The sequence below is a fragment of the Callithrix jacchus genome, chromosome 12, assembly GCF_049354715.1.
Source record: "Callithrix jacchus isolate 240 chromosome 12, calJac240_pri, whole genome shotgun sequence".
Classification (NCBI taxonomy): Eukaryota; Metazoa; Chordata; class Mammalia; order Primates; family Cebidae; genus Callithrix; species Callithrix jacchus.
This window is the reverse complement of record NC_133513.1, coordinates 24,427,048-24,452,778: the sequence shown is the minus strand read 5'-3', so window position 1 is coordinate 24,452,778 and position 25,731 is coordinate 24,427,048. Positions and strand designations below refer to the sequence as shown.

Genomic DNA, 25,731 nt, shown 5'->3' with positions numbered 1-25,731 from the left:
GGAATGGTCATTTTGTAGCTTTTCCCCTGAACGCAAGCTGCCATCAGCCCTGAATTGTAGTTAAATCTTCAATATGAAACCCCAAGTCTTTCTGGTGTACAGAACCAAGGACAGATTTCAGGTCACCCACAGCTTCTGGAAAGTGAGGAAGGAATTCAATAATGGAGACAGCCAAGAGAGAAGTGCCCCAAATTCCATGTCTAAACCCCATCCAAATGTCTGACACACTCTTGAACTGTGCATGAATGGGGCAGTCTCAAAGAAGAGTCAACAATAAAACAAAAAACAGAACTAACATCTGATCTCATGTCTAAGAGACAGAGTCTACTGTCCAACCAAGTCAATGGCCTACTAAAACAAAAACACCAATGCTTTTCAGAGAAATACCACCTAATTCAGTCTCCATAGCACAACACTTACAGTGTCCAGGATACAATCCAAAACTACCTTCCTGTACGAGAAATCAGGAAGATATGACACAATCTCAAGAGAGAAGCTAATCAGTCAGGAAAAAAAGGGGAGGAATAATGATTCAGAGTAGGTTGGGGCAATAACCTCAAACTGTGTGACATACAATGCATTCTACTGCAAAGAACAGAAAACCTATATTGAGATCTCTTAAGCAGTAAGAGAATTAATTATCTAATGAAACAAAATTTCAAGAGATAGGACTATATCAAGGTTAGTTAATTCAGGGGCTCAAGGACATTGTGAAGGAGACAGATCCTCTCCCTCTTTTAACACTGCCATTCACAGCCTGCCAGTCTTGTACCTCATGGTCAAAACATAGCTGCCATAGCTCCAAACATCACATGCAGGTGTGACATTAAGTACTTAAAGACAAATCCTTTGTCCTATGTCCCCTTTCTTCCTGCTTTGCCCTGTGAGAATGTGATTTTTCTGATTTTGGGAGCTACTGCAGCCTTCTTGGGACCAAGAAGGGAGACACTGATCACACTTTGAGGATGGCAGAGCAAACAACTGAGTTGCGCTTGATGACAGTGTGAAGTCTTTTGATTAAACCAACCCTGGAATCACCTGCCTCCTTGTTAGGCTTGTGAGGCATTCTGCTTTTAAGAACCAAAGCAGGCCAGGTGTGGTGGTTCATGCCTGTAATCCCAGCACTTTAGAAGGCTGAGGTGGGGGGATTACTTAAACCTAGATTCAAGACCAGCCTGGGAAACACAGTGAGACCCTGTTTCTACAAAAAATGAAATAATTAGCCAGGAATGGCGGCACATGCCTGTAGTCCCAGCTACCCAGGAGGCTGAAGTGGGAGGTCTGCTTAAGCCCAGGAGGTTGAGGCTGCAGTGAGATGTGTTGGCACCACCGCATTCCAGCCTGGGTGACAAAGCAAGACCGTCTCTCAAAAAAAAAAAAAAAAAAAAATGTGTCTTATCTGAAATAAACCCCAGAATTGAAGAGCTAGTAACACTTACTATAAATAGAAAGTGAGTATGAAGAACACAATGAAAATTTAAATTATTACATTGTAGCAGGTACATAGCTTTGAGTCTGAGATTGCTTCATTCTTTTAGTTTAAAAGGGAGATTTATATACATTATACATTAGAAAGATATTTAGGACATGATAGCATCAAACTAAGACACTCTCCTTAACCCAAATAATTAAGCAGGTTTTTTGTTTGTTTGTTTTTGTTTTGTTGAGACTGAGTCTTGCTCTGTCACCCAGGCTGGGGTAGTGGTGTGAGCTCAACTCAACCTCCGCGTCCCGGGTTCAAGCGATTCTCCGGCTTCAGCCTCCCAAGCAGCTGGGGCTACAAGCACGCACCACCACACCTGGTTTGTTTTTTGTTTTTTTGTATTTTTAGTAGAGATGAGGTTTCACCATGTTTGCCAGGCTGGTCTTGAACTCCTGACCTCAAGTAATCTACCCACCTTGGCCTCCCAAAGTGCTGGGATTACAGGCGTGAGCCACCACACCCAGCCTAAAAGAGAATTTTTTTAAACTATGTAGTTCCATGTTGTTGAATGCCTTACATCATTAAAAATCTTTGAGTAGCCACCAGTAACATACTTCAGATATTTTTAAAATACACTCCTGTATTAATAACTCCCGAATACTTACCTCTATCCCTGACTTCTTGTGACTCCCAGTTGCCTTTGGACACCTATACCCAGTGTAACACAGGCACCTCATCCTCCACATACCCAATGTATAATTCTCCATCTTCTCCCTCAAACTTTCTCTTCTTGCATTCTCTGCTGCTATTCATGATATTTCTGTGTATCAAGCACCTAAACCAGAACTCCCTCCATAGCTGACGATATTCATAGTACTTTTTTATTTTGGTACCACTGCCTCTTACACAAGCACTATCATATTTGATCCTGACAACTCTATTAGGTAAGTCCTATTATTATTCACCCATTTTTCAAAATGAAGAAGCTAAGGATAAGAAATTTGCCTGGGGTCACAAGATTTGAATGCCCGTCTGCCTAATTCCTCTTTTTTTCTGCTTCACAAAGAAAATAGAAACCACCAGGCAAGATTTCTCAACTGGTCTCAAAACTTCATTTATTTCCCACCCATTTTCCAATGACTTCTCATTTTCACCTATGCTCTCCCCTCCATGGGGACCCCTCCATGGGTCCCTCCCTTCCTTGACACCAATCTCTCTCTGTCTCTGTCTGTCTCTCTCTCTGTCTCTCTCTCTGTCTCTCTCTCTCTCTCTCTCTCTCTCACCTCATGCTGTCAGCCTCACTACCTTGAGAAGAGCCATGCTCCCTTTGGGAACCTAGAGGTCTTTCTCTCCTGCTTTTAAAGTTCCCTGCCTTCTCTCTGCCTCCTCCAAATTTTCCCTTCTTGGAGCTAATCATCCCAGGGCACTCAACTACTTCTTCTTGCCAAGTATCTTCTCTCTTGCTTCTCCCCGCACCTCACTGCCATTCTTCCTCTCTCTTTCACTGCTTCCTCTGCCTGAAAACCCAACTGAGAACATGGGCTCCTCTGTGCAGCCTCCACAGGACCCTGGGAAGTGAGCTGCTCCTGGCGCTTCTCCTATTCCCCACCATTACAGCACACATCACACTGAGTTATCAATGTGTGGCTATGAGCTTGGCCTAAGAGCTTGGCCAAGAAGCCCCTGTTTAGGGGCTTCTTGAGGATGGAAAGCAGCCTGTACTTCCCCCTGTGCATCAGAGGGCAGCTAACTATCCCAGCCAGACCACACCGTGCTATTATTACTCCTTTTATACTGCTCTCTTCCAAGTGGACTTTGGAAAAGATACAATGGAGGGATCTCACACTTTCCAAATCAGACCCCGCAACTTGGTATTCCACCTTCTGTGTCCTGGCCAAAGAATGACCAGGGATACTGGTGGAGAAGCTGAACCTGGGTCTGCCAGCCTCAGGGTAGAGGACCTGGATTTGTTAACCTCTCGAACTACTTCTTAGCTTGGAAACCAGGCGCAAGTTACTTAATATCTCCTGGGATTTGTTTGTTTGTTTAGAGAAAGGGTCTCACTCTGTCACCCAGGCCGGAGTGCAGGGTGACATCAAAGCTCACTACAGCCCCAACCTTGCAGGCTCAAAGGATCCTCCCGCCTCAGCCTCCTAAGTAGCTGGGACTACAGGCACGAGCCACCATGCTTAGCTTATTATTATTGTTATTATTATTATTTGCAGAGACAGGGTTTCACTATGTTGCCCAGGCTGGAAGTTACTTAATTTCTCAAAGTCTTAGTCACTTCATGAAGTTAATAATGAGACTAACCTCCTAGGATGCTGTGGACTTTCAATGAGATCATGTGTGTGAAGCATCCAGCTCAGTGCCTCAATAAATTAGTGCAGCTCTTCAGGGAAGTATTATTCTATGGTAGTGCCCGCTGCATCTAACCTTCTTCCTTCCAAATGACTCAATAGCTTTCATAGGTCTCAGCATGTCCTCCCAGCCTGGTAACTTAGGCATGAAGAAATCAACCTACTGTGATCATATGGCCATTGAAACCTCAAACTAGAAACCACTTTCTGAATTCCTAATTCGAGGCTATGGCTAAAAAAATCTACACATGTGCAAACTCCCCCACTGGAAAAAAAAAACACAGTTTGATGGAAGTATTCCTCCCACTAGAGAATTTCCCCTTCCTGTCAAGTGTTGCCAGTTTCATTCACTGCTGTGGCAAGCACACTTTCCTGGCCATGAGAGATGAGCCTTATCACCATCCTGTATGCCAGATCCTGCCTGTTTGCTGTTCTGCCACACTCTTCTGGGGGGCTCCTCTATGACCCCCGAGCCCCCGAGCCCTTCCTCTTAGTGGAACAGAGAATCTGACTCGAATTGACCTGAATTCAATCTACAGTTACTTAAGCAAATGCTTTATCTCCTCTAAGCTTGCTTTCTTATCTACAACAGGGATAAGAATAATAGCAAATCTTAGTGGAAGATAAAGATTCAAAGGGATAAAGTTTGTGGAAATGCCCAGCTCACTGCAAACACGCAAATATTAACTGCCTTCATCATCATCATCATCGTCATCATCATCATCATCAACAATTCTGGAGCTATACAATCCTAAAACCAAGTCTATGTTTGAATCCTAACTGTAACTTTGGGGAAATTTCTCAATTCTTTGTGCTGTTCTCTCAGCATAAAATGGAAACAATAACAGCAGCAACCACACAGGGCTGTTGTGAGGATTGAGTAAGTTAATATATGTAAAGTACTTAGAACAGTGGTAGTCACACAGTGAGGACTCAATAAACGTCAGCTCGAGTCAATGGCATTTGAAATCTTTGAAGACATCCAGGAAATGGAAAATTCCCTTGGCCTCTCTGTCTAATGAATAGAGACACTTCTAGAAACTGCAGGCACCACACACACACACACACACACACACACACACACACGTCCTCAAGCAGGGACAAGCCTAGCCTGGATTTCATTTTTTTTCTTGGACTTGACTTTTCATCCCATCTGGAGTGCCCTGGCCCTCCTATGGCCCTTGGACCCCAAATCAGAGATGGCCAGAAGGGAAACACAGTGAGGCCAGCTGTCATGTAGGCCCCCACCTATCAGGGAGACCAGAGAACATAAACACATACTAAATCCCAGCCCTTGGAAGGCAACCCTCAGCAGAGTCCCACCATGGGGATTCGACCACCTCCGTGCTAGCATACTGCTCCCACATCTTCCGGCGCTCTCTGCAGCCCCTAAACACCTCCTCCTCCCTCCCTCTGTGCTGATTCTGCTCATAAAACACTTCTTTCTCAACCCACATTATCCCCCAGGATAAGCACCTCCTTTTCTCTGCAGGAGAGGGACAGCTCTCCGCCAGCACTCGACACAGCTCTCCAACACTTCACCCGAGTGGCAGGTCAGGCCAGGCAGTTCCACCAAAACCAGTCATTCCATTTCTAAAAACCTCTTTACCACATGTAAAATTCTATTTGGAAAAATAACTTTAGTCTGTGATATGTTAAAGCTCAACGATGATCATCAAAATGATCTTGGGATATGGTGATAGGGTAAGAATAAAACTTCTAATTATAAAGAATTCAAAGCACTACATTTATATCATCTCTAAAGATTAAAAAAAAAAAAGCCTCAACAGTCCATGAGCCAAGTTCATGAGCCCCCAGAGTCTCTTCTCTATATATTTCACAGTGATATTCAAACTACATTGACAGTTACCTGCAGTAAGAGACACATTTTACATTTTGACCCAGTTTACTCATGTCTATATATGTATATATCAAATAAAAATTACATGAGCCCAGGAATAGTGGCTCATGCCTATAATCCCAGTACTTTGGGAGACCAAGGCAGGAGGGCTGTTTGAGCTCAGTAGTTTGAGAAGAGCCTGCATAACATAAGGAGATCCCGCCTCTACAAAAAAATTTTTTAGAAATTAGCCAGGCATGATGGCATGCACCTCTGGTCCCAGCTACTCAAGCAAATGAAGTGTGAGAATCTCTTGAGCCTGGGAGGTAGATGATGCAGTCAGCTATGATTGTACCACTGCACTCCAGCCTGCATGACAAAGACCTTGTGTCAAAAAATAATAATAATAATAAGCCTGAGAATGATACACTGTGATATTTTCTGATCTGTTTTTTTGTGATGTTCTTGACCTATTATATTAATTCCATGACCCACTCATGAGTGATAACCTACAGTTTAAAAAACGTACATAGAAGAATTCAAGAAAACTCTCCAGAGTGGGGCTGCAATCTGATATAAGGGTCAAGGACAATAGGACATTGAAGCCATGCACTCTGGGCTTGAAATACAAGGTAGAATCTCCTGTGACAGGAGAGTATAGCATTAGTGAAGTAAGGTGAGGTGTGAAGTGTCATTGCTTGGATATGAATCCCAGCTCTCCTCTCTGGTACCTGGATGAGCTGGGATAAGCCATTCCCATGTCATTCTCTAAGCCTAGTCAGATTAGGACTCTGTCCACGGTATTCCAGTGCCGGTAAGTACAGTCTATGAATCTGGGTAGCAACTAAATCAGTACTGTGAATCGACCAAGGTATAGTTTGAAATGAACCTCTCAGAAAGATGTAGAAGCATGTAGTGAATCCCAGAGAGCATCTCCCAAAATGCACCTCTCTCCCCCTCAAAACTATTCCCTTAGCTGCTGGGAAAAACCGATGGCTCACAGCTGTGTCCTCCCTGGGAATCCTCCCCTGAAGAAGGGAGCTGCTTTGCCCAAGGTAATGCTACCTTCTAAAAAGCAGCCCACAGTCAATGCCCACTTGATGCGTTGGCTTGTCCCAGTTCTGAAAGGCCATCTCAGCTCCAGCCATGGAATTGGCTTTGGCTTCTATTACAACTGTTGCACCACAGTTCAACCACCTCTTCCCTGCTTCCCTCTATCCCTTATAGATGTTGTTCTCAAGAGCTACTTCCCCAATAAACCACCTGTGTGCAAATCTTCATCTGTTAAGACAATGCATCAATGATGCTAGCCAAAGTTGCAGAATAACTAAGGGAAGATGATGTCTTGAGGACATTTTTACAAGGGCACGCTTACGAACTTATTTTTTTTTTCTATAACTAACATTTAATGAGCAATCATATGGTTGATTTTTGGTTTGTTTTTTAGTGCTTGTCTCATTTAATCCACATAGAACCCTGGGAGGTAGGCTCTGTGTTATTATCTTCATTTCACAAAGAAACTGAAGATTAAAGACAAAGATGCCTAAGACCCCCCATGTGATTGGGAAGGAACTGAGGCCTGAACCCATGCTTTTGACCAGTAAGTCATCAGACCTCATCCACACTCTATCACAGCTCTGTGATCACGCTAAACACCCTGTGTTGCACGAACTCACTCACAGGTCTCTCTCTCTCCCTCTTTGTCCTCTCCCTCCTCAAGTGCAGGGGCTTTGTGTTCCTTTCTCTGAATCTCAAGTTTTTAGGCAGTGCCATGTGATAGTCATGGTAGTATTTGGTGGCAGTTTTCAGTAGTAATGGTGGTGGTATTCACTATTTCATGTGCACTAAGTCCTGGGCCGCATCCTTTGCATACAGCATCTCATCTGGCCCTACCATTTCCCAAGGAGGTAGGTACTATTATTACCAGGTGTAAGTGTTGAGCACTCATTTGGGGCCTGCCTTTGATTCAAGTCCATTTTTAGAAATGCACACTAGACTGGAGTATGCTTTTAGACAGCCAACCAATTGAGAGAGGACCACACTGAAATCAGTGTGGTGGATTCCAAAAATATCACAAATTACTTGCAGCTTCTGCCATCAAGAGGAGGCATCTATTCTCTCCTCTATATCCTCCTATATTTCTGGGATGGGCCTGTAATTTGCTTTCACTAGGAATTATGGCAAAAGGGACGTTATGCATATTCTGAGCCCTGGCTTCAAGTAGCCCTGCAGCCCTTGCTCATGCCCAGAGAATGCACCCATCAACACGTGACCATGCTCAGGCTAGCTCACTGGAAGATGAAAGAAGACCTGAAGACAGGCCCCAGTTGTCCTAGACATCCGCGTTGAGGCCGCAGGCAGGTAAATGAGCCCAGCCAAGAGCAGCCAATCCCTGCCCAGACCAGACAAACCACCCAGCTGAGCCCAGCCCAAATTACTGATCCAGAGAAACTAAAACTAAATAAAAGAGTGGTTACGTGAAGCCACTAAGCTTTGAAGTTATATGCTATCCAACGATAGATAATTGATTTGTTGTATATTCAGCAAATATCTGGAAGTAGAACCAACAAAGGATCCTTCTATATGACAAGTCAGCTTAGAAGAGAACTAACCTAGCCTCAGAGAGAGGTGCTTGGAATGTCCACAGTTGATATGGTTTGGCTGTGTCCTTGCCCAGATCTCATCTGGAACTGTACCTCTCTCATAATACCCATGTGTCATGAGAAGGACTTGGCGGGAGGTAATGGAATCATGGGAGTGGGTTTTCTCGTGCTGTTCTTGTGATAGTGAATAAGTCTCATGAGATGATGGTTTTATAAAGGGCAGTTCCCCTGCACATGTTCTCTTGCCTGCTGCTGTGTAAGAAGTGCCTTGATCTTCCTTCGCCTTCTGCTGTGATTGTGAGGCCTCCTCAGTCATGCTGAACTGTGAGTCAACTAAACCTCTTTCCTTTATAAATTACCCAGTCTCGGGTATATGCCTTTATTAGCAGCATGAGAATGGACTAATACAACAGGCAACCAGAGAGGCAAGAATTCTGACTGACTGAAAAACTGGAAAGTCTGACAAGAACCGGATTGTTCTAATAACCAAAAACAAGAAGAATGCTTCTTTATTTCACTTTTGGGAACACAAATAGACCTCACTCTTTCCCTCCTATATTTAATAAGATATAGACATCTAGAGTTTCTCATCTTGTTTTACCTGTCAAATGAGAGATAACACTAGATATATCATCACAAAGAAAGTCAAATGAAATTATGACTTTGGAGACTGAAGCAAGATTTACTGAGTTCACCAAAACCTATTTTCTTTTCCTCCTAGACATAGAGGTAGTCAACACATCCCAGGACTCCCTGCAGTTGGTTGTCTCTTTGCCTGAGTTCTGGAAAATAGACTGTGAGCAGAAGTGATCTGAGTTCCTTCCCCAGCTGAAGTGGTTGTGAAATGGGTGTGCTTTCTTGATTGCCCTTTCCCCCTCCACTGGCCCAACGGGGAGGACCTGGGGCCCTGCGTGACTCTGTGGAAGATGTCCTGACCACCTGCACTGGTTAGTGACATGAGTGAGAAATAAACCCCCTTCTGTCGAAGCCACAGACACTTCAAGGTTTGTCTGTTACAGCAGCTTTAATTGATTCTTACTAATACAGAATTTTTGAAATTTAATCCCTAAAAATACTTTGTGGGCTCAAGTTTTCCTGGTATTTATAGAGCTAAACTATTGGGTGGAAAAACTGTCAGAATGCCCTGGCTTCCTTGTTGAACAGTCTGGAACCGATGGGCAACATTGAAACAGGAAGCAGATGTTCCCTGAAGAAGGCAAACGGCACCATTCCCCAATGGGTGACTCCAGAAGGTGCCTGTCTCCCATACGGATTTCACTTCCTCTATGCAAAACTAAAAAAGTCCCAGCTAACATTCCTCAGGCTCAGGCTCAGTAACTTAAAGCTCTGTGCTTTTTAAATTTTTTAACAGAAAAGTGGGCATAAGTCAATGAAGCTGCATAACAGAAAAGTGGGCATAAGTTCAGGAACAGATGAAAGTAATCGTAGGTGATAGAGGTTAGGATGGTGATTGCTCCTGAAGGATCTGGTGGATAGGGATTGTGAGATGCTTCTGGGGGTGTCAGAATGTTCTTCTTCTTGATCTGAATGCCAATTCTTCTTATACACTTCCAAAAAATTGAAGTAGAGGGAATATTTCCATACTCATTATCCAAGACTATCACACCAAAGCCAAACAAAAACACAAAAAGAGAAGAAAATTATAGACCAATATCCTTGATGAACATAGATGTAAAAATCCTCAACAAAATATTAGCAAACCAAATTAAAGAACACATTAAAAGAATTATTCACCATGATCAAGTGGGATTTCTCCCTGAGATGCAAGGATGGTTCAACATATCAAAATCAATAAATGTGATACCCATGTTAACAAAATAAAGGATAAAAATTATATAATTATCCCAATAGATGCACAGAAAAAAAAGCATTTCAAAAAAAAGCTGTAACACTCTTTCATTGAAAAAAGCACTCAGCAGATTAAGGTATAAATGAAATGTACTCAACGCAATAAACACTACGGCCTCTATTATGACAAATCCGTCACTAACATCCTTCTCAACACTGAAAAGTTGAAGGCATTTCTTCTAAGATCAGGAAGGCTACTCTCATCACTTCTTTTCAGTAAAGTACTGGAAGTCCTAGCCAGAGTAATTAGGAAAGAGAAAAAATAGAAGGCATCCTAATAGGAAAGGAGGAAGTTAAATTGTCTCTATTTGTTGATAAGGTGATCTTATACACCGAAAACCCTAAAGAATCCACCAAAAAAAACCTGTTAGAATGTATCAACAAATACAGTAAAGTTGCAGGATGCAAAACCAACGTATAATCAGTAGGGTTTCTATATTAGAATATCTAATTATTCTAATTTTCTGTACTAGCATATCTAATAACAAACTGCTAGACCAAAAAATTAAGAAAACAAACACATTTACAATAGCAACAAAAAATTTACTTAGGTGTAAATTTAACCAGGGAGGTAAATGATCTGTATACTGAAAACTATAAAACACTGATAAAAGAAACTGAGGAAAATGCAAATAAATGAAAAGATATTCTGTGTCCCTGGACCAGACAAATTAATATTGTGAAAATGTGCATGCTATCCAAAGCAATCTACAAATTCAGTGAAATCTGTATCAAAATTCCAATGTCATTTTTTACAGAAACAGAAAAAACAATCTCTAAGTTTATATGGGACCACAAATAGCCAAGACAATCTTGAGCAAAAAGAACAAAGCTGGAGGCACACACTCCTTGATTTCAAAATACATTCTAAAGCAACTGTAATCAAAGCAGCATGATGTTAGCATAAAAACAGACACATCAACCAATGGAACAGGATAGAAAACCCAGAAATAAACCCCCACATTTATAGCCAACTGATTTTTGATAAAGGTACCAAAAACACACAGTGAGGGAACGGACGATCTCCTCAGTAAATGGTGTTGGGAAAACTGGATACCCACAAACAGAAGAATGAAATTAGACCCTTATCTTACACACCACATACACAATCAACTCAAAATTGATTAAAGACAAAATTTGAAACTATAAAACTGCTTGAGAAAAACATAGGGGAAAAGCTCCATGACATTGATTTGGGCAATTATTTAGCAAAAGCAAAAGGAGACAAATGAGAGGGCCTCCAACTGAAAGCTTCTTCACAGCAAAGGAAACAATTAGCAAAGTGAAGAGACAGCTCACAGAATGGAAAAAATATTTGCAAACCCTGTATCTGATAAGAGGTTAATATCAAAAATATACAAAGAACTCAAACAACTCAATAGCAAGAAAACAAATAACCTGATTTAAGAATGAGATCTGAACAGATATTACTCAAAAAAAGACACACACACAGCCAATAGGTACATGAAAAAATGTTCAGCATACTAAGCACTAGGGAAATGCAAATTAAAACCACAGAGAGATATCCCCTCACACCTGTTAGAATGGCTTTTATCAAAAATATATTTTTAAAAAGGCCGGGAGCAGTGGCTCATGCCTATAATCCCAGCACTTTGGGAGGCCAAGGCGGGTGGATCACGAGGTCAAGAGATCGAGACCATCCTGGTCAACATGGTGAAACCCCGTCTCTACTAAAAATACAAAAATTAGCTGGGCATGGTGGCATGTGCCTGTAATCCCAGCTACTTGGGAGGCTGAGGCAGAAGAATTGCTTGAACCCAGGAGGCAGAGGTTGTGGTGAGCCGACATCTCACCATTGCACTCCAGCCTGGGTAACAAGAGCGAAACTCCATCTCAAAAAAATAAAATAAAATAACATGTTGGAGAAGATGTAGAGAAAAGGGGACTCATACATCGTTGGTGGGAATGTAAGTTAGTATGGCCTTATGAAAACCTGTACTAAAAGGTTCTCAAAAAACTAAAAACTACCACCAGGCATAATGGCTCTCACCTGTAATCCCAGCACTTTGGGAAGCCAAGTCGGGTGGATTACCTGAGGTCAGGAGTTTGAGATCAGCCTCACCAATATGGCAAAATCCTGTCTCTACCAAAACTACAAAATTAGCCAAGCGTTGTGGTTCATGCCTGTAATCCCAGCTACTTAGGAGGCTGAGGGCAGGACAATCTCTTGAACCCGAGAGACCGAGGTTGCAGCAAGCTGAGATCATGCCATTACACTCCAGCCTGGGCAACAAGAGCAAAACTCAAAACTCAGTCTCAAATTTAAAAAATTTTAAAACTACCATACAATCTAGTAGTCCCAATTCTAGGTATATATTTGAAGCAACTGAAATCAATATGTCAAAGAATATATGCATTCCCATGTTTGTGGCAGCACTATTTAAAATAGCAAAGAGATGGAATTGAACTAAGTGTTCAACAGAGAATGAATGAATGAAGAAAATATGGCATATACAGACAATAGAATCCTACCTAGACTTCAAAGAAGGAAATTCTATCATTTGTGACAATATTGATGAATCTGAGGATGTCATGCTAAGTAAGATAAGCCAGACACAGAGAGACAAATACAGCATGATCTCATTTATATGTGGAATCTAACAAAGTTGAAGTCAGAGACTTAGAGTAGAAGGATGGTTACCAGAATCTAGGGTGGAGGGAGGGAGTTGTTGGTCACAGGATACAAAGTTTCAGATAGATAGGGGAAGTAGGTTTTGAGATCTATTGCACAGGAAAGTAGTATAGTCAATAATAAATGTACAATATATTTCAAGTAACTAAGTAAATTTCAAATGTCTCACCATAAAAAATAAGTACACAAGCTGATGAGTATGTTAATTAGCTTGAATTAACCATGCCACATTGTATACATGTATCAAAACATCACATTGTACCCAATAAATTATGATTTGTCAATCGAAAATAATATGAATAATAGGTTTTAAAAAAAAGCTAGACACCAAAAGATAAATACCCAACTAAAGTAAAAAGAAGCTCGTCTCTACTCTTATGTCAATCCTGTTTCCCTAAGTGTACTGTTTGGCTCAGAAAGAATTATCAACACCCTCAGTCATACATTTTGCCACAAAATGTACCCAGATAACCACCAAAAAAAAATCTATGCGTGCACACACACACACACAAATCCAAATAACCATCAAATCTTCATTTGCAGCACTGACTAAACTCTAAAGAACGGTCTCTACCTTTAGAGGGGGATAGAAGACCTTCAATATAGGGTCATCCCATAAAAATCACTGCCCTGACTATCCCAACAAAACACGCAGCCGTCCTGCAAACTTCACCCTCCACCTTCACCCACACTATTTGCCAGCTTCTTCAACCCAAAAGGGCACATAAACACTCCACCCAAAGGGTGAAGGGAACCCAAATTTAGAAGGGTGAATGGTCACAAATCTATTTAAAGTTGAAATGCTACCAATACATTTTTTAAATGAGGTGAGTCGATGGGGCAATCACAGATTGCAATTCAACTTTCTGAGGTTGCCCCAAAAGTAAAGCATCACAAGCCAGGAAAGGGTTTCTCAGAAAGCACTGTGTTCACCCATGCTCAAATCACCTCTCTGGCCCCAGCCAAGCATTTCTCTCTCAGATCCACTGTAAGGTGCAGCTAATGCTATTGACCACAACATGGAAGCACATCCATTCTTACATCGTCTCCTTGATCCAAGAGCATTCGTCTTGCCTCCCCAGCAGGATTATAAACTCAGTAAGGACGAGGACAGTGCCCAGTCCTAGGAAGAATAGAAATAGCTGCTGTTTATCAAGTGCTTACTGTATATACATCAGGTAGGGTGCTAAGAAACACTTCACATAAATTATTATTATTTCCTTTTAGCTATGAAAAAACAGAAGCTCAAAGAGGTTAAGCAACTTGCTCAAGGTCCCACAGCAAGAAGTCAAGATTTAAACCGGAGCCTTTCTTTCTCCAAAACACAAACTCTTCACCGCCATGTGCTCAAAACACGTACCCACTGGGTGACAGCAGCGGAGAGGGAGAGGGAGTGGGAGGATGCCTTTCAGAGGAAAATTCATTTCTACGGCCCTCCGCATCTAAGGATGCAGTAGAGAGAGATATTCCTATTGTTAGAACCATAAAAATAACCTAGTAACCACCCTCAAAATAGAACAATCAACAATATGACTGACATGAAATTCCAAATGTCACTTGAGGGTGTGAAAAATAGCATCAGCCCCAAGGTGCTCCGGTAAGGCACCCCCACTGCTTCTAAATGGCCATTTCAGTTGCTTCTGCCTGATTTCCAACTTTGAAGGCCTGGAATTTCAGAATTTGAGTCATGGCAAGTATTGTTGCCAAAGGCACCTCATGCTCCTCTTTTTCAAACATTTGGCCATTTCACTCACCCCCACACAGCCCACTTTAAAACAGTGACAACAACCACTTCCTAGTCACTACACTGCCTTCACAGGGGCCAACCCCTCTGATGTGACGTTCGTCTCCCACCAGCTCCTCCCTCCCTCACACCCTCTTCTTCCTGTTCCTTGCCTGTGCCCTATTCTCTCTCCTATCTCAACTGCATTGTCCTGTCCTGTGCCTGAAACACCCTCCCCTGCCCTCATCCCCTTGTCAATCTGGGAACTCCCACTCCTGCTGTAAGACTGTTCCCAAATGTCACCTTCTCTGTGGAATCTTCACCGGTCCGAGGAGGAGTAGGGATGCCATCCAAAGTGTTTTTACATCTTTGGTGTAGCACTTTACAGTATGTCTCAGAACTAATTGGCCATGTGCTGTTCTCCCTTTAAAAGACCAGGAGGATCTTTTAGGGTGAAGAAAGTGTCTTATTTCTTTTCAAAGCCCATATGGCACCCTGACATTATACAATACATTTGTTCTATGTTATTTATTTATCACTGTCCTTCTGCTAGAATGTAAATTCCATGAAGTCAGGGATGCTATTTTATTCACTGTTCTAGTTGCAATGCCCAGAACAGTACCTGATATGTAGTAGGCACTCAGTAAATATGTAGTAAATGAATGGATAAATGGACAGATACGTAGATGGATGGATGGATGGATGGATGGATGGATGGATGGATGGATGGAAGAATGGCTGGCTGGATGGACAGATGGATGGGTGGGTGGGTGGATGGATGGATAGATGGATGGATAGATAAAGGCAGGATCACGTTTTACCCACCCAAAGGTCATGAAGACATAGAGAAACAGAGCCAGGATTTAAAATCAGGTCTGATTTGAGCCCGAACTCTCAAGCCCAATTTGATACTCCCTCTCTAGGGGCCCAAAGTCTGATCTCTGGGAAGTAGCAAGATGAAAGAAAAAAGAAAGCTAGAATTCACCCCAGGAACGTGGTTATGATTGAACTAATGATGTTGCATATCTTGAACCAGTTAATTTTCACCTACTTAGCCAGTTCCAAGACCCAATAGGAGTATATCACAGCCCTCTGGCCTGGGTTTGAGTTCCCCTCCTGACTCTGAAGGGCAACTTTCTGCATGTGGGCTGAAGGGGAAGGAGATGCCCAGGAGACACAGACAAGCAGGACAAATGGCAATTAAAGGATAATAACAACCATGGTGGTGATTAACGGCTTAGCACTTCCGAATAAAAGCTGCCATCTCACCAGACCTTGCCCTTGCCGTGCCTCTCAACCCTCTGGAACACTGAGCATCCTTACAACACCAAAAATGTCCACAAAAGACACTAAAGTTTCATTCCCTATTCACGAGGAGGAAAAGCCAGTACAGAATCAAGCCTACGGTAGAACAGAGCCAGGCTAAACATTAGGTAAAAGTGTACCCCCTGACCCCCAAAAAAAGTTGGTTTATAGGTAGAAACTAAAGTGTTTTTATTTTCTCCTGATTCCTTGTAGTTCCTTTTAATAAAAAATAAAGAATATTCAACAGCTATCTCTGAAATGCCCAGATTTGTGTTAGAGGGATGTTACAGATATATTAACACCAACTGAGACTTTCTCCTTAATGAAATCAGAAAGACAGACTTGACAAAAGACCTTTCTCTATATGTGAGTCAACATATTGTTAAACTACTTGAAAGGTATCTTCCGAACAAGAGAAAATACTGCCTAAGCCAAAGGGATGAACAGTTGTAATATATCAGAAATGGACACAGGGTGAGGAAAGTATTTGGGCCGCAATGTGAGTAATCTTGTGCCCCCTGAAAACCGACTTTCAGCTCAAAATGCCTCTCACTGAAATGCTGCACTCTCTCTTTTTATTTATTTTCAATCTGTTGGCCCAGACTTGCTCCTCTAACTCGGAAATTGTCTGATTTTTCTTCTTGAGAACAGCCACGTCAAACTGCAAACCCTGAACAAAAAGGAAGTTAGCTCATTATCTGAGTTATTAACTAAGAAAAGATGAAGTTCTCCATCAGACTGGGAAAGAAGCCATCTTAAGGTAACAGGCGAGCTCAACCAAATGCTGACTCATCTTACCTGCAGCCATGATACAAATAAATATTTAGGTTTTCTCCACAGAAAGTCACAAACATAAGTGTCTTGCATGTATTTTGTTTTTTTAATTGAGATAGGGTCTCGCTATGTTGCCCAGGCTGGTCTCGAACTCCTGGCCTCAAGCAATCCTCTTACCTCGGCCTTCTGGAGTGCTGGGATTACAGGCATGAGCCCTGCCCTCAGTCCTGTTGCATATATTATCCAGGACATGGGCGGTTTTACAATACAGATTTTTAGCTCTAGTTCCTTGACAAGTTTCTCCAATTACGTCCGAAAATGAGAATGAGAAGTTGGGCTTTTTTTTTTTTTTTTTAATTTGCAGACCACTGACTGCATCCCCAACCATTACATAGGTTAGCTTCCCATTATATATTCTCCTAGTACCCAGTCCATTTTTTTCAAAGTATGTAACAAAAATGAAATTAAATATGGGTGCATTGATCTGTAGAATGTCTTATCACCCCCCACTACATCGTAAGCTCCATGACAATAGAAATCTTCTCAATCTCATTCACCATTGTATTCCATCACCTAAAATAGCTCCTGGCACATAGAACTCAATCAGTGAGGCCTGATGTGGTGGCTCACTTCTGTAATACCAGCAGTTTGGGAGGCTGAGGTGCGCAGATCACTTGAGGTCAGGAGTTCAAGACCAGCCTGGCCAGCATGGTGAAACCCTGTCTCTACTAACAGTACAAAAGTTAGCTGGGTGTGGTGGCACGCGCCTGTAATCCCAGCTACTTGGGAGGCTGAGGCAGGAGAATCACTTGAACCCGGAAGGCAGAGGTTACAGTGAACCAAGTTCGTGCCACTGCACTCCAGCCTGAACGAAAAAAAAAAAAAAAAGAACTTTCAGAGGGAGAATGGAAAGATGGGTGAATGGATGGAGGAATGGATAAGTGGAAAAAGGGATGGATGGAGACAGACATGGATGAATGAATAAATGAATGTATGTAGTGAACAGATGAATTTCCTACTGGATTTTCAAGCAGCCATCACACCTCCAAATGCCATATGTAAACACTGTGGATGTTGTATTCTCTGTAAACAGGCTAACATTCTATCTATGGAATTTCGTACAATTTCAGTGGGGAGATTGGATGAATGAAGTCAAAGAATTCATGACATTAGAGCAAATGCCAGAACATAAGGGACTTACCTTTGAAGGCATCAATCAGAGACAATGAACTTTTCAGCAGATCCCGCTAGCTACCCAAAAACTAATTGGACTGCATAGTTAAAAGACCAGAACATAGGTTTTAAATTATACTTAGTAATTTAATTACCTGTATCTGAAAAGTACCAGAAAAAGATGCATGTTTTGAAAATTATGACATATTGATCTACTTACTTATACCTGTGTGTATACGTGTGTGTGTGTGTGTGTGCGTGTGTGTAGTGTGTGTGTGTGATGGAAACAGAGAGAAAGAGACAGAAGGATAAGCAGAGACAGAGAAGAGAGTGATCCCAACAGTGCAAATGGGTATACAACTATTTTCAAACCTTCCGTTAATCATTTGACCAGTTGTCTCCTATATCTTTCTTATTGGCCTAGATACACTATAAGCATGCTGCATCTGGTTGTCGGCAGAGTCTGGAGTATCATTAGTGCTTGGAAATAATATATTTTTTATACACCATGGAATACAATGCAGCCATAAAAAACGATGAGTTTGTGTCCTTTGTAGGGACTTGGATGAATCTGGAAACCATCATTCTCAGCAAAGTGACACAAGAACGAAAAGCCAAACACTGCATGTTCTCACTCATAGGTGGTGTTGAACAATGAGAACATGTGGACTCAGGGAGAGGAGCATCACACACTGGGGGCAGTTGGGAGGGGCCAGAGGAGAGACAGTGGGGAGTGGGGAGGGGAGGGGAGGGTGGGGAGGGCTAACACCGGGAGAAATGCCAGATATAGTATGCACCTAAAGTTAAATAAATTTAAAAAAAAATTCAAGAACTCGATGGATCTTATCTCCAGAAAAAAGCACATATACAAAAACTTTTATGTTCAATTTTAGGGCATTATGAATTCTCTTAAATTCCATGCATCCCAAGATTATATCACACTCCCTGATAAGGAGTTCACAAAGTTTCAAGGTGCCATTTTGATATGGTAATTATAATGTGTAATATATATAATAAATTATAATATGCTTATATATAAATATATATTACAATAAATTATAATGTTTATATACATATTAAATTGTAATGTAAAAGAAAAATTATTTCCTAAGAATCTGTACATCATATCAGCTAGATTTTCAAAGGTTGTATTTTCCATATTTACTTAGAAAGGCATTCTGTTGCCCAGTGACAAAGCTTCAGGCTCCTCCTGGGTGCTCTACACTAAAAAATGAATTTGCTGTTGCCTCTCCAACAAATCAGCCCTCCTTTTTAAGACTCCACATTAATCCACTCAGAGATTCTTATTTCAATTGGGACATTGAGCCTGAAATCCCTCTTCAGGTGGAAAAAAAAGAAAAAAAGCCAAATCATCAAACATGAAGTCAAAAAGCCTCTGCCTTTTATTCACATAGAAGCCCGCAGGACACGTTCTGAATAAGCTAAAAGGTGAGTGAAGTTTGGCTCACAGGTCTCTGGTGTCTGCTTCTGGGAAGAAAGAGAAGTGAAACAATAGAAGTTACCTCTAAACTTGCAGCCCGACTTAATGATTTTTTGAAAAAATGGCCTTCTTTATGATTTTACTAAGAAAATTCAACCTGAAGTATATGGTGTCATAAGTTTCTAGGGAACACTGCCCAAAATAAAATTAACCTTTGATTCATTTTTTTGTTATATACATACATATAAACTCTTCTAATCTACATGTGTTAATTACACACTAAAATAAAGTTATATTTGATAGGGTTGATATTCATAAAAATAACAACGGTTAGATTCATGTCATGCTTTGGGGTTTCTTAAGAATAATTCCAACTAGAAGATTTAACAACCTGTTTTCTAATCTACATGGGAAAAAGAAGAGCTGACTCACTCATTATCATCATCAATTCTAGCTTTTCACGAAAAATAAAATGAACATTTTATTTTTTGTTGTATAAAAAAGTACAACTCTTCTACTCTACATGTGTTAGTTACACACTAAAATAAATGTATATTTGATATGATAGAGTTGATATTGATTAAAACCACAATGGTTGGAGTCACGTCATGCTTTGGGGTATTTTTAAGAATAATTTCAATTAGAAGATTTAAAAACATGTTTTCTAATCTACATGGAAAAAGAAAAGCTGGCTTACTCATTATAATCATTAATTCTAGCTTTTCATAGAAAATCTGTGCACTGGGGTTTTTCTAGAGAGTCCATGGCAAGTTCAGCTCTTTCTCGGAAGGAAAGATAATGCTAACCTGGCCTGGGTCTGTGGGCCCAACACTGAACTGTGCACTCACTGGTGTTACCCAATACCCAGGAAGAAATATACCCAAGAAGAAAAACTATCTGAGTACATGAAAGAGGCCTAGTCATTTAACAAGTTCCAGAATGAACTCTCTCCCACCTCGACAGTTGCCTACAGCTAATCAAGTAATACCAATGGTCTCACTTAGCATCATTCATACTTAATGTGGGCATTTCTCATGTACCATCTTTCCCATAACCCTATGAGTTAGGTACTATTATCCCCATTTTACAGACGAGGAGCCCAAGGTTGCTACTTGGGGATGACTTGCCCAAGGTCACACAGGGAGTAAGTGGCAGATCAAAGATTCATACCTGTTCTATTGGACTCCATCTCCTTGCTCTGAATTCTGAATCTCTGTATTTTATTGCCTCTCTATTTCTCCCAAAGTCGCTTTCTTCACAAAAACAAACAAAAAACACTTTGGAGGCCAAAGCAGAATTTGACTCCTGGCTCAAGGCAAGGAGTTCAAGACCAGGCCACAGGCAGCAAAGCAAGACCTGCTATTTCTACCAAAAAAAAAAAAAAAAATTTAATTAAAAAATATATATTTGGCCAGGCTCAATAGCTCACACCTGTAATCCTAGCACTTTGGGAGGCTGAGGGGGTGGATCACCTGAGGTCAGGAGTTTGAGATCAGCCTAACCAACATGATGAAACCCCACCTCTACTAAAAATATAAAAATTAATCGAGCATGGTGGCTCATACCTGTAGTCCCAGCTACTTGAGAGGCTGAGGCACAAGAATTGCTTGAACCTGGGAAGTGGAGGTTGCAGTGAGCTCAGATGACACGACTGCACTCCAGCCAGAGTGACAGAGTAAGACTCCATCTCAAAAAAAAAAAAAAAAAAAATTTGGGCATGGTGACACACATCAGCAGTCCCAGCTACTCAGGAGACTCAGACAGGAGAATTGCTTGAGCCCAGGAATTTGAGGCTGCAGTAAGCTATGATCATGCCACTGCCCTCCAGCCTGGACCACACAGTGAGATTCTGTCTCTAAAAACAAAATAAAAAATAAAGCAATAAAGTGTTTCTCTCTACAAAACTATAAAGTCTTCTTAGAGTAACAGTCTCATTCTACAATTAATTACAATTAAAGCTCAAATGCAGGTCCTAAGTTCCTGTAGAGAACGCCATAGAGACAGCCAGCACAGTGGCTCACACCTCTAATCACAACACTTCGGGAGGCCAAGGCGCGTGGATCTCCTGAGTTCAGGAGTTCGAGACCAGTGTGGCCAACATGCTGATACCCCATTGCTACTAAAAATACAAAAATTAGCCAGGCGTGGTGGTGGGTGCCTGTAATCCCAGCTACTCAGCAGCCTGAGGCAGAAGAATCACTTGAACCCCGAGAGATGGAGGTTACTGTGAGTCCAAATGGTGCCACTGCACCCTACCCTGGGCAACAGAGTGAGACTCCATCTTAAAAATAAAAGAAAAAGAAAAAAAAAAAAAAAGAATGCCATAGAGAGAAATCTGCCTTGCTTGTCAAAGGAGTTCCACTTCTACTATAGAATTTAGGCAATTTCACAAGAGGGATCTTCAGCCCCAGTTCCCTGTCATCAAATACATTCTTAAATTGCCTCCCAGAGAGTGGTTTTGTAAGAAATAGACAGGGTGGAAACAAAAAGGGAGAAATTATGTGGCAGTCAACCTAGAGGTTTGCCCTATCATCATACAAAAGCAAGAAAATCTATTCTTAAGCTCCCCTGAGCACACAGAAATCCATAATTTCTCATGGTTTATGGGCTTTCCATCCTTCCTCTCCCAAACCCATAGCAGTGTCCCCAATTTCCATGACAATAGAACAGGCCGTTAGGGTACCTCTCAATGGTGTCTTTGCCTTGCGATCATCCTACACGTTTCCTACGCGAGTGGCAGAGACAATATCCTCTCTCTGCTTATAGTTTTGAAATGAAAATATCCTCTAAATAGTGGCTGCCTGAAATAAAACACTACATTTCCCACATGCTCCCTTACAGCAAGAGGTGGGTATATGGTTAAACCCTAGCTAATAAGATATAGGTAGAAGGATCTTGAGAACTCCCACAAGTGACACTGAGCATGTTCTATTTGCCCTTCTTTACGCCTTTCCTCCTTCCTGCTAGCTGAAGGAAGGGCATGAGGATTGCAGAGTCTAGCATCCTTCTTGGACCATGAGACAACTGTAACTCCCCAGAGAGTGGAGCAGAAAGCTGAAATGAACCTGAGGCTCTGGGCCCTGGATTGCTGACTTAAGTGAGATCATAAAACCTTATGTGTTTTGTATAAACTGTTGATTCCATTGTAAGTGGATTCACTTTCAGAGGAAATATCTGGTACCAAGAACAATCAGATACTAAGAAACTCCTCTATAGTTCCAGAATTAGTCCCAGGCAACACAGTGCCAGGGATAAGTTTCCCTCCTTCCTATATGCCCCCATTCTAAACATCTTAATTTCAGGCCAATCTGCCCCTCCCCTCCCTCCTCCCTACTCCTGCCCAAATGGAATATGCCATCAAAGCAGCCACACAGAGTGACCAGATGTTCATGGCTGAATTTTGACTCTTACCTGGCATCCAGTCCCATAGCAAAGCAACCCTGCAGAGCCAGTCTTTTCTCTTGCCAGCTGCCCCACCATTGGGGTAGTCTGGGGACAATCATAAGAGCTGATATTTTCTGAGCTTACTCTGTGCCAAGCTCTGGTCCAAGCATCTTGGATATTGCAATGAGTTGCAGCTGCTCAGCAACACTAAGGTACTGTTATTGGCCCTATTTTATAGTCAAGGAGGCTGAAATACAGAGAGGCTAAGTAACATGCCTGGGAAGTCTCAAAGCCAGGATTCAGACTGACAGGGACTTGCCTGGTAGCCTGTGCACATGCCCACTTCTCTACACTGCCTCTTAGTGGGGAGACAGGGAGCAGAAAAAGAAAATTTTTAAAATAGACAGTCCAGAGGGGCATAGTGGCTCACACCTGTAAACCCAACGCTGGGAGGCTGAGGTGGGAGGACTGCTTGAAGCTAGGAGTTCAAGACCAGACTGGACAACATCACAAGGCCTCTTTGTTACAAGTTTTTTGTTTTTTTTTTAATTTGACAGGCGTGGTGGTGTGCACTTGTAGTCCCAGCTACTCAGGAGGCTGATGTGGGAGGATCACCTGAGCCCATGAGTTTGAGGCTGCAGTGAACTCTGATCATACCACTGTACTCCAGCCTGGGCAACAGAGTGAGACCCTGTCTTTAAACAAACAAACAAAAAAAGACAAAGACATTCCTATCTCTAAAGTGGCTATATATCATTACAAACTTCAATTCTGCCTTTTTGTCATAACACCAAAAAATTCCTGTTATCTTCCAGACTTTGAGTTAAAGGATCTCCTATTTCAGATGTGACATGCTTTGCACATTCCAAAGTGCCTTTCCCATCCATCAGTAACAGCAGAGCAGGTGGCACAGAAAAGCCGTGGTAAAATGTTTAAAAATCGCCCCCAGCCTCAGCAAGAGACAAAGACTGAAACTGATTCATGCAAATGAAAGGCAACCTCAAAGAAGAAATTGCACATTCCAGCACCAAGACACCATTGGCGTTTTGTTTGAGGGGTCAAAGTTCAAGAAAACAATCCAAACTTGTTTGCACCAGGGCCTAAGTTCTTGCCACTTAAAGAGACTTGAGGAGTCCTCTGGTGTGGTGTGGAAGATCCAAATCTTGGTAAGAGAGGCTGGGTAGGTTGGGAGGGCTCACTGAGCCCACTGAGGCCCTGATCTCAAAAGAGTAAGCATGAGATCTCAGAGGAGCACAGTGCCATGCTGCCAGCAAGCGAGCATTCTGCACCACTGACAATGCTGCCTACACTCACTAGAGATCACTTTGCTTTTCCCTGGAGGGTGGAGGTGCAGCCACAAAACTGTCAGTCAGTGCTAAATTACATGTCAGACTTCCACACTCAAATACTTCTTTTGATTTAAACCCAACTCACCAAGGTGGTGGTCAGTTTGCCCCTAAAGATACAATACCCCAGGAATGTGTCGTTTCTTACCAAACTCAATCTCACCAAGCCTAAGAGTGAAAATTTAAATTTAAAAAGAAAACCATGCACACACAAACTTTCCAGATCAGAGGTTGCAAATTTAAAAGCCAACAGGGGCCAAAAATGGGTGAAGTGGTCCTAACTGGGATCAACTGAGACAAAATGGTAAGGCTGTGCCCCATCTACGACAACGGCTCTCAGCTCCAAACAATTCGTTTCACGCGGAAAGTGAGACCATTTCTCAACAAAGTTAAAGTTGGAAATTAGGACGTATATTTGAAATCTCCCCGTCCTCAAATGTTGACATCAAATTCACAAAATGTTTAAGACGCTCTAAGGGCTACACAGAGCTGCGGGTGACTTTTGGTCCTGGAGCGCCAATTTGCAATCTGCCTTTTAGACATGAGCCCCAAAGACAGCGGTGGTGGGGGAGGGGGCACCTTACACATGATCAAGTCTCAAGCCACCACCAGCGGGTTTGATACCCCTGGTTAGAGTCCAGGATCTCAAGCCAGATGCAGGAACTCAGGTAACCAGTGCCCTGGAGACCTTTGTGTTTCTACTGAGAAGATAGAGAGTGTGATTTAAACCAGGATCTGAGAGATGCCCCATCTGGAACTACTTCTTTCAGAGAGAGAGGAGGCCCATGGGACAAACACAGTCACCTTTCTAGGGGTTGCACCATCTGCAGAGAAACAGCAGCCACCTGCAGAGACCGCTGCAAGACAGGGAGAGGCAGAACCTCACTGGGTGTGATAAGGAAGGGACATGGGCAGAGAAAGGAGAAGGAACTGAGGAGGATAGGTTCTCCCAGAAGCATCCCGTGAGGACACTTTCTCTCCCAGCAGACTGATCATATCAGGATTTCTTCAGGAGACAGCTTTGACTCTTCCAGAGCTGGGAAGGGAGGAAGGGTAGGTGCACTTCCTTGCCATGTAAGTCTCCCAGCTCCATCGGCCCCAATCTCACACACACACACACACACACACACACACACACCCCTTAAAAGGACCCTGTTGTGGTGAAGAATTCCTAGCCTGGGAGGTCACTCTGACCAACGTGATTCTTTCACTCTCTGCCTAACTCAGTCACTTCCTCTATAAAGTCTTTTTCGCCCTCTCTTCCCACAAATAGCACCCCCAAAGCCCCAGAGCCTACCTTGGCACTGGAATCCCTGCTTCCCGAAGCCCCTGCAAAAGCAGAAGGAGGTGTATGTCAGGCAGCCCGGGGGGCCCAGCCTCCAACTAGTTCCCCACAGAGTCACTCCCCTTCCTCCCCGCCGCTGTACCCCAGGTGCAACCTCGCAGCCACAGGCGGGTGCCCAAGACTCTTCCGCCTTTGTGGGGGTAGGTGGGAGCTCGGCTGTAACCCCCATCTCCCCTCACTCTGCAGAAGAGAAAAGGCTACGACCACCAGGTGGCGGGACAGGGGGAACCATTTCCGTCGGGGTAGGGGCTGAAGGCAGGCGGCAGATAGATGCCCACAGATGCCCCAAGCACCCTCGGGGAAAGAGAAGAGATGAAGACGCATTCAGAGGGAGGGCAAGAGTGACTCCGCGGCGGTGATGTCCCCTGGAAGGGGGACTGGGAAGGCGGAAAGGACGCCTCATGACTGGGGGACGGGGGCAAAAAGGGGCCCGCAGTGATGTGAAAGGGGAAGACGACGAGTGGAAAGGGGAACCCAGGCCCTCGGGGAGGT

General features: G+C 42.6%; 1 protein-coding gene across 2 annotated transcripts in view; it reads right to left on the bottom strand.

Annotated features, from left to right (window-relative positions):
- The window catches only part of PRKCB (protein kinase C beta), a 389,607-nt gene that overhangs the window by 363,000 nt on the left and 876 nt on the right, over positions 1 to 25,731 (bottom strand). For both annotated transcript variants that reach the window (XM_002756001.6, XM_035267200.3), the window contains exon 2: positions 25,192 to 25,223. In XM_002756001.6, the coding sequence (XP_002756047.1) occupies positions 25,192 to 25,223 (32 nt within the window). The remainder of the gene's footprint in view (positions 1 to 25,191; positions 25,224 to 25,731) is intronic.